General features: G+C 32.7%; 1 protein-coding gene across 2 annotated transcripts in view; it reads left to right on the top strand.

The window, feature by feature from the left end:
* Positions 1 to 14,355, top strand: part of LOC118188725 (glucoside xylosyltransferase 1-like) — a 99,482-nt gene that overhangs the window by 76,797 nt on the left and 8,330 nt on the right. The window contains exons 6-7 of one of the 2 annotated variants that reach the window (XM_085810047.1): positions 7,285 to 7,457; positions 12,920 to 13,441. In XM_085810047.1, the coding sequence (XP_085666173.1) occupies positions 7,285 to 7,457; positions 12,920 to 13,069 (323 nt within the window). In that variant the 3' untranslated portion in view covers positions 13,070 to 13,441. Of the gene's footprint in view, positions 1 to 7,284; positions 7,458 to 12,919; positions 13,442 to 14,355 lie in introns of those variants that run through there. The other variant, XM_085810048.1, reaches the window with a different exon arrangement.

Below are 14,355 nucleotides of genomic sequence, written 5' to 3'. Positions count from 1 at the left end.
TGCCAAACCTCCCTTAAATTCTAAAATTTGCATCCATTATGGCAGCAATGGCTCTATCATTGCATTCCAGATGATAAATGACAATTACAAATCAACAAATGCATTCGAATAGTCTAAGTAAAAAGATCTTCAAATTTCTTCCACAACCAAGTATACATACAGATAACACAAATAAAGAAAAGCTTGTGGACCAAAGCTTCGGTAAGCATCTAAATCCATAACATGCTTAGTTTATGCATAAATCTGTCTGTAGTTGTCATCATCATTAAAAGTTATAAATACGTTATATTGACAGGAAGGAGAAAATTTCACTTTCTGAATTAGTTAATTCAGAACTAGCTTTATTTCATCTGTCTTCTCAAATTTAGGATACCAATTTATCTGACTAACAAAAACCTAGTATCTATATGAAATTTGAGATCAAAGTTTTGAATACAGTGGGTGATCGGTTAACGAACAGTTCGTACTGTGAACAAATCGGACAACAAACACTTTCATGAAATATCTTTGTGTTCAACAACAAAGACATATTCGGATAACGAACTAAAATGAATTCTAACAAGCACATCTCGGCTCTCAGATCATAATGTGCAGGGTTGCCAAACCCAATAGAACAAAAATTGTTTTTCATCTCTCTTGAATTATGTTGCTTGCCTATGAAACTTTAAAGTTCTATAATAGGAAAAAAAAACTAAGAGTTCATAATGGAACATGAAGATGAACTGACGACAGAAGAACTCCAACAAATCTTGAATGAAGAATACCAAGAAACACAGCAAAATGTTTCTCCTTCTGAACAAGAGGAAGACGAAAGAGTACCAATGCCGGCATCTGCCATTAAAGATCTTTTGAAAAAGTGGGAGATGTCAGAGCAGTGGTCTTAGAATGGCACCCAAACCAAGCTGATCTCAGTAGGGTTGGGAATCTTTACAACGACAATGCTATTAATCACTTCCGGAAAATCCTGAAAAAGATAGAAAAGCAATCGACATTGGACATGTTCCTTAAAGCCCCATAAACAAATAATGAAAAGGACTGATTAATATGCAAGATTATATGTATGCATAATTTTTTTAATAAACTTAAGAAATTATACATCCTTTTTTTAAATTAAATTTTTAGGATCTTCAGAATGAATTAATCGATTTCAGAAATAAATCTGTAGTGAATCGATGATTGGTTAACAAACAATTTGGATAGCGAACGTAGTAACAGATTATGTTCGTTAACCGGTCACCCACTGAACTGTATGTGCGCCCACATGATGTATGTATTCGGAGATGAAATATACATAAACTGATTGCCATTATGATCAGTAAAAACAGCAATTTACGTATGTTTTTCTTCTTACCTTTACATTCAGATATAGCTTTCAGTATAACTAGAGAAAATTTTCTGCTTTCAATTTATTACTTTTATTATTTTTCATGTTTTATATGTAGGAAGATACATATTTATATAGAAAACTTAAAATAGAGTTCGCAAAAATTCAAAATGAATTGTGAAGTACCGACCCTAGAGAGACAGCTTGTGATTGCCTTTCAAATCCTTACCACATATTATTTATATAATCAGATAAAGTTTCAAAGTAATAATGGTTTACTGATTTCATTTAATAGCTGGAAAATATTTTCTTGAATTTGTATTCAAAGAAGTTAGGTGTTATTGGTAATGAATCCTGTATGATGATTCAGGTCTAGTACTTAGGCATTTTGATACCTTTGTAGGCAATAAATTCTTTTGTCCATTGCCCCCCCCCAAATTCTAAAAATTTTGTTGCTTGATGCATCACTGAATTGTAAAATTTTTGCTGTCTTTAAATTATACTTTCATGGCACTGATCATGCTTAAAGAATGATTTCTCCCTGACTACAGTATGGATCAGGTACTTCTGCTTAAAAATTTATTGAACCTTCAAAAGCAGAGTTGGGGAAATGAATATCAAACGTCTTGCAAATGAATATTAGACATCTCCCTCTGGATAAAATTAAAGGAAAGCAAAGAATTTCATAGAGTTTCATTGACAATTTCATTTTTATCTTATTGAAAAAAGGCTTGGTTGGCCATGGGTTGAAGACTGCCTACTTTAGATTGCTAGACTGAGTAAACATCATTTTAACATTTAAAAGTGTTATCATTTAGCTTTTTCAGTATTTCCTAACTGTTTTCTTTATTCTCTAAAATATCTTCATTTTTTAGCATTGAAACTAAGCTGTTGGAAAAAAAGTTGAAGCAATTGTCTCATGTTAAAAATATTTTCAGTTGCTCATGATAGATAAAAGTTTTTTGCACATAAAGTTATGTGATTATGATCTTCCTATGTGGTAGATATTGATAATTTGTCTTTTTGTATAAAGTATATAAATATTGTTCTCTTAATTGCAACTGTATATATAGGTACAGGTACAAGTAAAAGTCTGATATGCAATCGATGTGCTGTAGTCCATCTGGTAATACCATCCCATATTAACTATCTCTGAAAAATTACCCAAATTTGCAAGCCTTAAAAGAGCTCATAAAGAAAAGGTTGAGTTCTGCTGAAAAAAATTGAGCATCTGTAGCTTCTCGAAAGATCGAGATGTGGGTTCTCAACTCGGGGTGGGGGGTGAATGTGATCAGTTTTTTATTTACCTGTTAAGTATTTTCTTTTGGTTTATGAATATAAAAAGTTACTTTTATTCAAGTTTTGATATTTATGAACATTTTCTATACTGTTTCTTGTTTATTTTATAAAACACATTTGAAAATTATCTAAATTCAAATAATATTTTATATGTACTTTTTGAGTTCTAGAAATGAAGGGGATGAATGATCATCTAGCAGTGGTGAAATTGATGCATTGACCAAAAAAGTTTGAGAATCATTGATCCAGAGTTTACTTGCTATAGTGCATTCTGCAAACCTACCATATATCCCACATCCAGCATTTATTAAAAATAATGCTTTAGGGCAGCGGTTCTCAACCCTTTGACTAATGCATACCATCTAACCAAAAATTGAAAACCTTTAGTATCACCACTACAAAGCACTACTACTTCCAGCAACCATTCTTGAACCAAGTTCAGATCGTATAAATTTACGAGTGTTAGAGAAAACACTCAATCAGGATGGGATTTTAATTTTTGGAATTTAATAGTTAAAAATACTTTGCTTCTTTGCTTACCACCTATTTTTCTCTCGCGTACCACCGGTTGAGAATCCCTGCTTTAGGGCATAATGGGATTACAATACAATTTGTTCACAAGAGAATCATTGACCTAGAATTTACCTGTTATGGTGTATTGTGCAGGCCTACCATACATCCCACATCCAGCATTTATTAAAAATAATGTTTTAGGATATAATGGGATTACTAAACAATTTCACTACGATTTGAGATTCACAAATTAATTTTAGAACATCTGTTTTGATGTAGCAAAAAAGAGCAAACAAGCAATTAATAGAACGAATATTGATAACACAGTGTTATAATGAACTGTATTCATAATGCTCGATAATTGTGCACAGAGTCAAATCATTTGACAATAAGATCAAAACCTCTGTGAGTTAAAAGTCTGAGACTTCAAAGCTTAAGAGAACTTATCAGCTTTTTAAAAAAAATTGTTTTGATGTTACAAAGTTGAGAAAGAATGTGACCTCATGGCCAGCATATGTTCATTTCATATATATCAAATACACATTTTTAGTGTTTGTAAATCATAAGATGAATTATTAATTCTATGAAGACCATGACTTCTATGCAAAATATTATAAAGCTAGTCATTAAATTGGAAATGTAGAAAATAATTTTGAAAGAAACCAACACAATTTGACAAATCTACTACAAATGGTAGGTTATTAAGGATTATAAGTGAAATCATTTTAAATATAATTACAGGATGAAGAAGTTCATTAAATTTATGAAGCATTTAGTACCTTACGGTTGGCAAAGATCTGGGTGGTGGAAGAGTGTTGTTTCCTATTTTCCATAGGAAGAATGTTGTTTCCTATTTTTTTTTTTTTTAAACTTAGGTGTATTGGTGTATTGAATTATGGCAAAGCACACTAGGGCTATCTGCCTAAGAGGAGGGATGCCTTTCGTGGAGGACTTTCTAAGGGAAACTGGCTCGTATACACGTTACACATGGGGAAAACCACAAAAACGCCCATGCAACCAGCCCGTTCGCGGGATTCGAACCACGGACCGAAATACCAGTGTTCAGCGTCTTTACCGCTCGGCCGCTGGTGGGCTTTTAAACTTAGGATATTGTTGTATATCTTTAATTAGAAACCTTTGAAATGCCAATTTTATCTGATGAACCCTTTCCGGCACGCTACCTTTTAAAGTTGGAATTTTGACAAAAAAAAAATGGTAGGCAGTTTTATCAAGCCTAGAGGAGTATACAGCTAAAATTTTGTAAAGATAGCACTTACAATTTTAATTCTGTGGATGTGCCCAGAGCAGGCTCACTGAATGAATGAAGCAAGCACTCTTTTCGAAAGATTTATTATAATTTTTTATTGTTGAGAAGCATGTAATAGAGTAAAGTGCCTACGATTAAACTATAAAATAAAATTAAATAAACCTCTACAACTCAAAACTGTCAAAATGTAGAGCTAACAAAACTTCTTTGAATGAAAGCAAAAGAGAACTGCTCTAGTGAAAAGTCAAACAGCTAGCTTAATAAAATTACCCCTGGCCTTCAGAAAATCACCCCAACAATTTCTTAGTTGATAGTCAAACCTCCCCCCCCAAAAAAAAACATTAATTTAACACAGATGTGCGTCCACGTTTCTATTGAGAATGAGCCCACTGGAGAGCTGCAGTGAAACAAAAATACAGTTGTTGGTCTGGTCCTAGTGTCTCAGTGATCCCACTCTGGGTACACCTTTTGTTCACCATTCGAGTTTAGGCAAGTTTTCAAGGTAAAAATTTAAAACTAATATAGAATAATGAGATTAGTCAAGAAAATAACATAGAATAATGAGATTAGCATATAGTCAAGAAAATAACATAGACATTTCTTTCCAAAGAATTCCTTTTATATCCTAAAAAAATCTGGAATATTTCTTTGAAAAATGTGGGGTTTTAAAAACTAAACATGACTAAAATATATGGACAGGTTGATGTTGTGCTGCCATCTAGTATAAATGGAGAAGATTCAGAATAACCTATAAATCCCTTTCATTCAGTTTTTCTGTGTGTACAGAGATAACTTTTTAGGTGCTGCAAAGGGTTAATGAGAAAGTGTAATGATCAGGAGTGCTCTGCTCCCCAGATATACAAATGTTGGAGTTTGTCATATTTCTTGCTTAGAAATGTGTGAGGAAGGAGCTGTTTCCTGTTATATAGTAATTTAATGAAGGATTCAAGTGCTTACATTTGGAATTAAATTATGTATGTGTCTTCTCTGAGTACATTATTCCATGATTTGAAGCAAATTGTTTTAGTTGGCATTTGAAATTTGAACAGGGCCGTGGTAGGATGATTTCAGTACTATCTTTAATCAGAGCTGCTTCTTTGGCTATTTTATCTTCCTGATCATTACTACATAGGCACCATGTCCTTTGATCCCTGAAATTTTAGTTTTATGGTTTAAAAATAGAGCAAGAGGAAAGTTTGTGTCAGAAACTATTGGACAGAATGAGGGGTTTCTTAAAAAGTATTTCGCGCTAAAATTACATTAAAATGCTGATTGGGAGTCAGAATTTATGCTAAATTCATTGAGGTTTTTGATGATGGCTATTTCAATCACTGTTTCTGTGGCTGACAATGAGTTTAATGTTCATGTAATTTGTATGGCAATAAAATTTAATGTTTATGTAGTAATAAAAGTACTCCCTGAAATGTGCTTGCCTAAGCAATACAGAAGACCATGCATAGCATGTCCACTTCCTTAGTGTTTAAAATCTTCAAGAGGAGCCTCATTTGTGATAATATTATACTATAAATCATTTGTATGCTGATAAGGGAAAAAATAATATCCACTTGTATTCTGCTGGTGGGTATCCTCGCAAAAAGCAGCGAGGATTAATATTGCAACTCTGTGGCAACCACGTGGAACTGACTTAAAAATGATTTGGATACTGAAGGGCATCTCAAAGAGCTGTAATGTTCATGTTAGAAATCTAGAGCTTTCTTTGAGATTCTGTCAATATCGAGAATGTTTTCAGGTTGGGAAATTTCAGTTATGAAAATGTTTTAGATTTCTAAATGAATATTTTGAACTGTGTATAATGTATTAATATCTGAATACTCTTGTAATGAATCACTGTGGCTGCCATGAGCCCTTTTATTATCTCCTTCCTAACTAGTCATAAGTGTACTCTTGTTACCATGTTCAAACATAGCTTTTTATTGGTGAGTATAGTTTCTCTGTGTAGAAACTGTATTGCACCAGATGGCACTGTGTGCGCCTGAATTCTTTTGAGTAGTTTATAACATTGCTGACTGAGAGAGATGTAAAACGAAAGAACATTAAATTGCGAAAGTCAAACTAAATTTATGTGTTTCTTTATTGTAAATGGTATTTATTTGTGTCGTCAATAAAATTTGGATAAAATGACAGAATGTGAGAATCAATGCTGCGTCTGACAGGTAAGTGACATTTCTTTATTATTTGATTTGAATATTGAGTTTTAGAATAATGTGAACGCGATATTAGATGTAAGTTGCTTATTTATACCCTTTTCAAGCATTTCCAACTAGTCATGAATATGCTTGTCTACGCTTACATTAATTTATGCATATTTTTTAGTCTGAAAGCAATTTATAGTTTAAAAAAGATATCTAGATAGTTTTCTTACTTATCTAGAATAGTTGTTCAGTTCAGTTGGTTTACATTTGTTAGAAAATGTGTGTACATTATATGTATAAAATCAACGAATTTCCATTTGCTACTGAAAAATAGAAAGGGCTTCTTCATTTGTGTCATGTTTTTCTTGCTACTTTGTTATTTTAAAGCTTTATCCATTTCCCCCTTTTTTGTCAACAGTACATTGTTATTAGCCTGTTTGTGTTACTAAAGCAAAGACTTAACAGTATGTATAATCCCCATTTATTTGTTTTTTCTTGAATTCCGTCCTTAGGGAAAACATTAAATTATTGAAAGTAATTTATGCTTGCAGTTATGCATTATGAATAATTATTGGTGATATTTATATTTTCTGTACTTTTCATTTTCCAAGTTGACACATATCTGCCTTGCAGCTATTAAATCATTTATCTCTTATTTCATTATAAGTATTTAAATCTTGTTTGTTTAATTTCCTTGCTTAAATTATATTGAAATTTTCTTCTTTCAGAAAAACTGTATTTATTTCCATGTGAATGGAATTTTCGCCCTGACCATTGTATGTACTCAAATGTTTGTAAAACTGCAGAGAAAAATGGCATAGCAATCATTCATGGAAACAGAGGTGTGTTCTTAAACAATAAACAACCAGCTTTTAAAGCTATTTTTCAAGCCATGTTACAGGTATGTAAAATTTCCTGTGGTTTAGTAATAGTTCTCATTTCCCATGTATTGAAATAGTTTCATTATGATCTGATATTAATTTATGGATAAAATAAGTACAAGAATAAAAAAAATTGTTTGATATTTCTCTAACTTATTATAACTTTACAATTACCAAATATTTTTACACAGTGTATCTGAAAATAGATAAGACAATACAGACAAAAAAAAAAAAAAAAAAAGAAAAAAAGAAAGAAAATGTTTCAATGCATTTTTTTTATAATATAAACATTCATTTTACTTGCTTTGCATATGATGTATTTATTTTAAATTTTCATATTGTATGTTTTAAAATTAGAAATTAAAGACCTAAAACTGCAGTAGTATATTACAGTACAAATGAAAAAATTGACAGTTTCACTCACTCGTATGTCAAATTAGTACCATGCTTATGGGGTTGCACGAAATTTTTGTAAATATTATGGGGGGGTCCTAGGATCACGAAAAATATCTCAGTGATAAAAATGGGTCATGAGTGAAAAAAAGTTTAAGAAACCCTACTATAGACAACAAATTGTTTTTGAATAATTTTATTAACAAGAGAGCAGGAGTAAAGCAAATGATAATGAGTTTCTTTCTTTTAAGCCAAACTCTAATGTTTATTTTTATTCCAAACTTTTTACTGTTACCACTTTAGAAAAAAGAAAATTGCAATGCCAAGAGTTTGAAAAATGGCGGTTCAGTAGTGCAAATGATGTCGCCACACACCTCCTTTCCAGTGATAGTGTTATACCTTACAGTCTTTCAGATATACAAGTATACTCACTCTTCGACCAGTTCTTGTGTTTGGAGGGTTAATGTCTTCGGAAGGATCATTGTTAATAGGAAGTATCATGAGATTTTCGAGTATTGGCTTCGAATAGAACTCGTCATTACTTCATCTCTGAGTTTGAAACATGGTTTTAGTCTATCTATTGATATTCTTTTAATTTTACCTGAAACTACCACATCAGAAAATTTATCAAAACATTGTGTAACTAAATATGGTCCAAAATAGGATGGTTGAAGAGAAGATGAAATTATGTTATTAAAGGTGAATACATATGAACAATTTGCGAAGTCCATGTGTATGAATATTGTTTTTTTTCCCATGACTGGTTGTAGATGTTTGTTCTAGATTTTGAATGTGTGAAATGTGCTGTTTTCTATACATTTGTGTGCAATTTTTGTATAAAATCTGAATGCATGGAAGTTGGGAATTTACTGAAAATTTTTTCAAGCAAGCAGATTGGTATGCTGTCACAGCTTCAGGACAAGAACAATGCAAATCTTCTTTAATAGCAAATCAAATGCCTAGAAGAATTAAAGGTGGACAACATCAGTCCAAGTATTTGACGTTTGAAGTTGGGATTTCAGGCTGTTTTACGAAGATTGATGTTGGTGTTCTATTAAACCATCATATTGTGGGAACAAGCTCTGGTGATGTTAGCTTTGAAACCTAGGTATTTGAGGAATTGTTTTTCAAACTGTCAACCTTGGTCCAATTTTGTTTTCTCTGGTATTTGAAATCTTGAAATCCAAGTCGCAACATTTGCAATGTAATCTGGTCTTCCAAAGGAACAGCTTCGATCCACCAGGTGAACCTGTAGATGATAGTAAACAGATACCTAAAACCTAGGCAAAATGATAAAGGTTAATATCAATATTATGGAGCTTGAAATGCTCACTTAGAATTTGAATTCAGCTGGAGCATGGGTATGGTTGTGAACTTGGGCTCATTACCATGCCAAGCATGCTCTGGTCCACAGTTGACAGTGTTTGTTTATGCCAGGCCAAATGAATCTTTTGTCACCTCCATTGTTGAATGAATTCCTGAATGGAATAAGTTATGTGTAGAGAGAAATATTCTTTCATGAAATTCATTAGGAATCCGGCTGGTTAAAATTAGGGGAGACAATCCAGTAAATTTTCTTACTGCTATCTGGAATAGAAATTTGTATGAAATTGAATTTCATTTAAAACTCTTGAGGTCTTCACTCTCTTGGCAATCAAGCTGCAATAACTCTGTAGTCAATTGGAGCTGGAGTAGCAATAGTTTCAATTCTCGACAGTGTGTCTGCTATGATGTTTTCTTCTCCAGAAATGTACCGTATGACTGTAGATCTCGTAGTCTGTCTGTGAATTCAGCAATGTAGTTCAACTGCTGGATTTGTCTTGAAAAGGCTTTGTCTAAATTCTGGTGGAAGGCAAAGGTTTATGGTCTGTGAGGACAGTAAATGATCATCTTTCCAGAATGTGTTTAAATAAAATGCTTGATTGCTAGGTAGATTGCAAGTGATTATCATAAGCATTGTATTTTCATTGAATTGATGATAGAGATGGAGAGAAAAAGCTTAGTGGTTGTTTCCTTTTTTTTTTTTTTTTTTTTTTTAATTTCCATTGGCTAGGCAAAAAGTTACAAAGTATAGTTATATAGCTGATGGATCTTAGCACCTACAGCAGAATCTGATGCATCTGTTACAGTGATCTGCGCATTATGGTGAGCTGCACAATGTGCCTTTGATATTAGTAAAAATATTCTGTGTGTCTTTGGTCCAAATTAAAGGTTTTTTTGCCATTTTTCTTTACTCCCTTAAGCAAGATTATCAATGGTTGTTGCAGTTTAGTATGAGGCAATGGTGAAAGTTCACCATTCCCAAAAATCTGTGTAAGCTTGTGAAGGATTCTGTTTTGAGATATAGTTTAATTGTATCAACTTTCGATGGAAGAGGTTTAATTCCTTCCGTTGATTTTTGATAACCTAAAAATTCAACTCTTCTCAGGCCAAATTTGCATTTTGCAATGTTTAAGCTCAGTTTGTAGTTACTGAGCCTTCTGAAGACCAATTTAAGATGTTTTTTGTGTTTCTGCATCTGCAGAAGCAATGATAATGTCACCGAAATAGAAAAAGCCTAGGCTGTTTAGCTGTGTTCGTAAACCTTTGGAAGGTTTGGACAGGGATGCATAGGCCAAATATCATATAAAAAAATTAAAACGTCGTTATGATGATGGTCTTTGCAATATCAGCTTCCTGAATGGGAATCTGTTGGTAGGCTGTTATCAAATCTATGGTTGAAAAAAATCGTTTTTCCGTGCGAAATATTTGTACAGTCCATTAGAAATTATAGTGGGTGCCAGTCTGGTGCGGTGTTAAGCCATATGGCCTCTAGTTACTGGACTTTTTTTTTTTTTTTTGAGCAAGATGTAATAGTTTTTGCCAGCTGCTTTTTGGTAGTCTGTAGAGAACTTCTTGCAGCATATAATCGAATTCCTTTTTCACAACGACGTTCCTTGAGAAAGGACTTTAGAGAATATGGGGTTTCTTTGGTTTCGATGTAATGCTATATGCCACGTTCTTAAATTTTATCATTTTTTATGTTGGGGTTATTAAAAAATTTATTTAAAATGTCTTCATATTGGAATAGAAGAGAAACACGCCAACGTGACAATCAAAATAGCAATAACAACCTTGTATTTAGTGTACATATATTAAAACACTCAATTGATTTTGAGGGCAGCTAAAGGTTGCTCCTCATCAGAAGAATGAAACAACTAGAAAGGTGAGAAAAGAAAAAAATAAAGCATCGGCAAAGGAGTCTCAGAAACATGTGGTCGTAACCAGATTTTTGAATCAGAGCTACACTGGCCGCCTACTTTTACTGAGCCGGGCTATCTGATCAAACATACCACATAGACTAAAACGCCAAAAAAATCAGTGAAGTCAAAAAATAGGCAGCGAGGGGCAACTGCACCTTCACGCACCAAGTCTGAAACTTGATGGTGTGCCAGCTGGCTCCTTAGACAATATATCAGGTACATTTTACAAACCACTAGCCTGGGATTCACACCAATCAGCTACTTAGTGAGTGGGAGAGAAATTTCGATCCTGAAATGTGGTAGCCCCAGAGCATGACAAGAGGCTTTTCTTAGAATAGACTTACTGCAAAGTCGGTTTGAATACCTTTTTTAAACTGATCTATTATAACCCTGCAAAGTTGTTTACACAGTCATCGGTTATACAGACAAAACTTAATGCTCTGCTGAGCTATTTGATATAATTAAAGAAATAAAAGAACCTCAAATAACTGCATTCAGCAGCACACAGAGAATGGCATATCTGTCATGCCACAACTACCTTATTAGCCAGATTTCTCAGCCTTTCATCCCATTGTTAGCTTTTATTAAGGTAGTTCTGCAAGGCCAGCATATTCAGCCACTTCAGAGTATTCAAAATGATTTAGGGGCCAGTCTGTGACAAATACTAAAACGAACATTCTCCTGATTCTTCTGGGAAAGGCAGGTGTGCTGATGGATGTTGCCTTGAAGTTGTCTAGGTAATATTTTATATTTCAAACAAAGTGTCCTTAAAGCGTTTCCCACACAACGTTTGAATATAGACACATATGTGTGTATATAAATGGGCATATGGGTACATTCTCTAAAGGTATTATCATATTTATGTCCAGTACATATAAATGTGATGATGAGGTCTTAAGAAGTAACATTTTTGTAAATATTATAATTTAAAAATTGGTAGTAGTCCAAAAACGTAACACATCAGGATCAATCTGGAAGTTATATTTCTATTATAAGTTGTACCTCTTAAATCTAGAAATCTTGAAACCTGGCCATTGCCAAATTAAGAAAATAATGGACAAGAGAAATCAATCCCATGTATCAGTTAATATATCCTCAAGTATAAGCCAGTTCACTTTGTATGCAAATTGCTCAAATGTAAGAAAGAATACACTCATTAATACCTGTAAATAAGATCTAGGACTTTTTAGCTTTCATTTCAGTTAGAGCGATTAGAAAATTGCTCCTTTTGTATCTTGTTGATGACCCAATTTCATAGTATTCTTAAATGGTAAGGTAAACAAATAATACATTTGCAGACCTTCCTTACCATTTAGTAAGTCTTCTTTTACAAGCATAGGTCAAAATTTATGATAACTCTTATTAATATTAGCATAATTTTCTCCATTTCTAGTTGCCCACCAGCGGCCGAGTCGCTGAACACTGGTAGTTCGGTCCGAGGTTTGAATCCCACGAACGGGCTGGCTGCATGGGCGTTTTCGTGGTTTTTCCCATGTGTAGCATGTATATGAGCCAGTTTCCCTTAGAAAGTCCTCCACGAAGTCATCCCTCCCTTTAGGCAGATAGCCCTAGTGTGTTTTGCCATAATTAAATACACCACTCCAATTCTAGTTCTCTAAATTGACATTGTGAAGAGTTGTAATATAGCTCAATATAAAGAATTAATAAGATTGTAAAACTATCAACTGCAATATAAATAGATTTTGTTACTAATAGCAATAGTAGGCTCAAACTGATTCAAAATATTATAGATCATGATAGTTGCCAGACCAAAATGTACTAGATTCAAGAGGTACAACATATAAATCAATGTATATTTGTTTCTGACATTTATTTTTCACTTTCAGTATAATTTAGAAGATGACCCAATGTTACATTTTCTGGAACCAGTTAAATTATATCTGAAGCAGACTGTTAACACAAATTGTGGGAAATTTCTATCTACTGTTATTTCTACCATACATCCTGAGATTTTAGAGAAAGCATCTAACAGATGACTTTCTCACCAATTTGTATCCGTCTGTAATAATTAAAATATCACATATGAAAAATTATTAATCCAATATTATTAATATATGTACATTGCTTTAATATTCAAAGTGCACATTAGCCAAAAATTGTTTATATCGTATCTCTATACTGAACCTTTTAAACAGCCTATCTGTAAACAATGCACATCATTGTGTCAGAGTTTGCTGATAATTTTAGTATTTCTGTGTCTGTCTATATCATGTGTAAAATATTCAGTGAAGTTTGGTAAATGGAAAATGCTCTTTTACTTTGCAAAGAAAAGAGACAGATATTCATAACTAATGTTTCTTTGGCATCAGTTATAACTTGAATTTTGAAAATAAAATTACAGCTATAGATTTTTGTGTATTTAAATAAAAATGCATTTTTATACTTTATATTTAAATAAGTATTATTCACCGTTATAAATAATATAAATTTTGGTAAATGTCATTTCAGTATCTTTTTGGTATTCTCAATGCTATTTCTTGTAGTCCTATTTTAGTTTATTTCAATAGAAAGGCAATTTAAAAATTTCTGTTACTTGAGGCATAATTTTGTAAAATGTTTATTAGTTGAATCCATGGTAGAAAATTGAAAATTATTATTAGAATTAGCTATCCAATACTAAAGATTAAAACTGAAAAACAAAAATTTAAACTGAACAACACAAAAAATAAACAAAACTGAGAATGAGAAAAAATCGAAACGTGAAATTGGGCTAAGTGCTAAATCGAAAAAGAAAAAATGACAGATGTACCAAAACAGGTAAAACATAAATCAAATCAGTTATTTCAATGTTTAAATATTTGACATGAGGTTATACTTGGGCTGGAGAAAGCAAAGCCGAATGATACAGAAGTAAACTATCTTTCTTTGTAATGCCATGTAGACATGTGTAGTTGACAAAGTCCTGTTTGTAGTCCTTGCTAAGGTGATAGACAATGACAAAGGACTAGACAAAGGCTTAACAACATTGCCCTGCATCTTATTCAAAAGTTTTCTGACTTCCTTTTGCAAGCCAAAGAAAAACACCAAGGATGTTGCTCGATATGTGAATAACTATTCATATCTTGGAACATAAGTAATATGTTCCAAGATTTATCAGAGATATTTGAAACCACTGATATAAAGAAACTCTAACTCATAAAGCAGTATTCATGTAATATGCATAATAAGAATTAAGATTAATTGGTAAAGTATGCATGTAAGACGTAATGTACTAACAAAGTATTCTGCATACAACAATATGTTTTATGCTGCAGAGCTGTGT

Source organism: Stegodyphus dumicola, chromosome X2 (assembly GCF_044657685.1).
Source record: "Stegodyphus dumicola isolate Sdum_Otavi_A_Nest chromosome X2, ASM4465768v1".
NCBI lineage: Eukaryota > Metazoa > Arthropoda > Arachnida > Araneae > Eresidae > Stegodyphus > Stegodyphus dumicola.
Note: the sequence above shows the minus strand (reverse complement) of the source record. Positions and strands in the feature narration are given on the sequence as shown.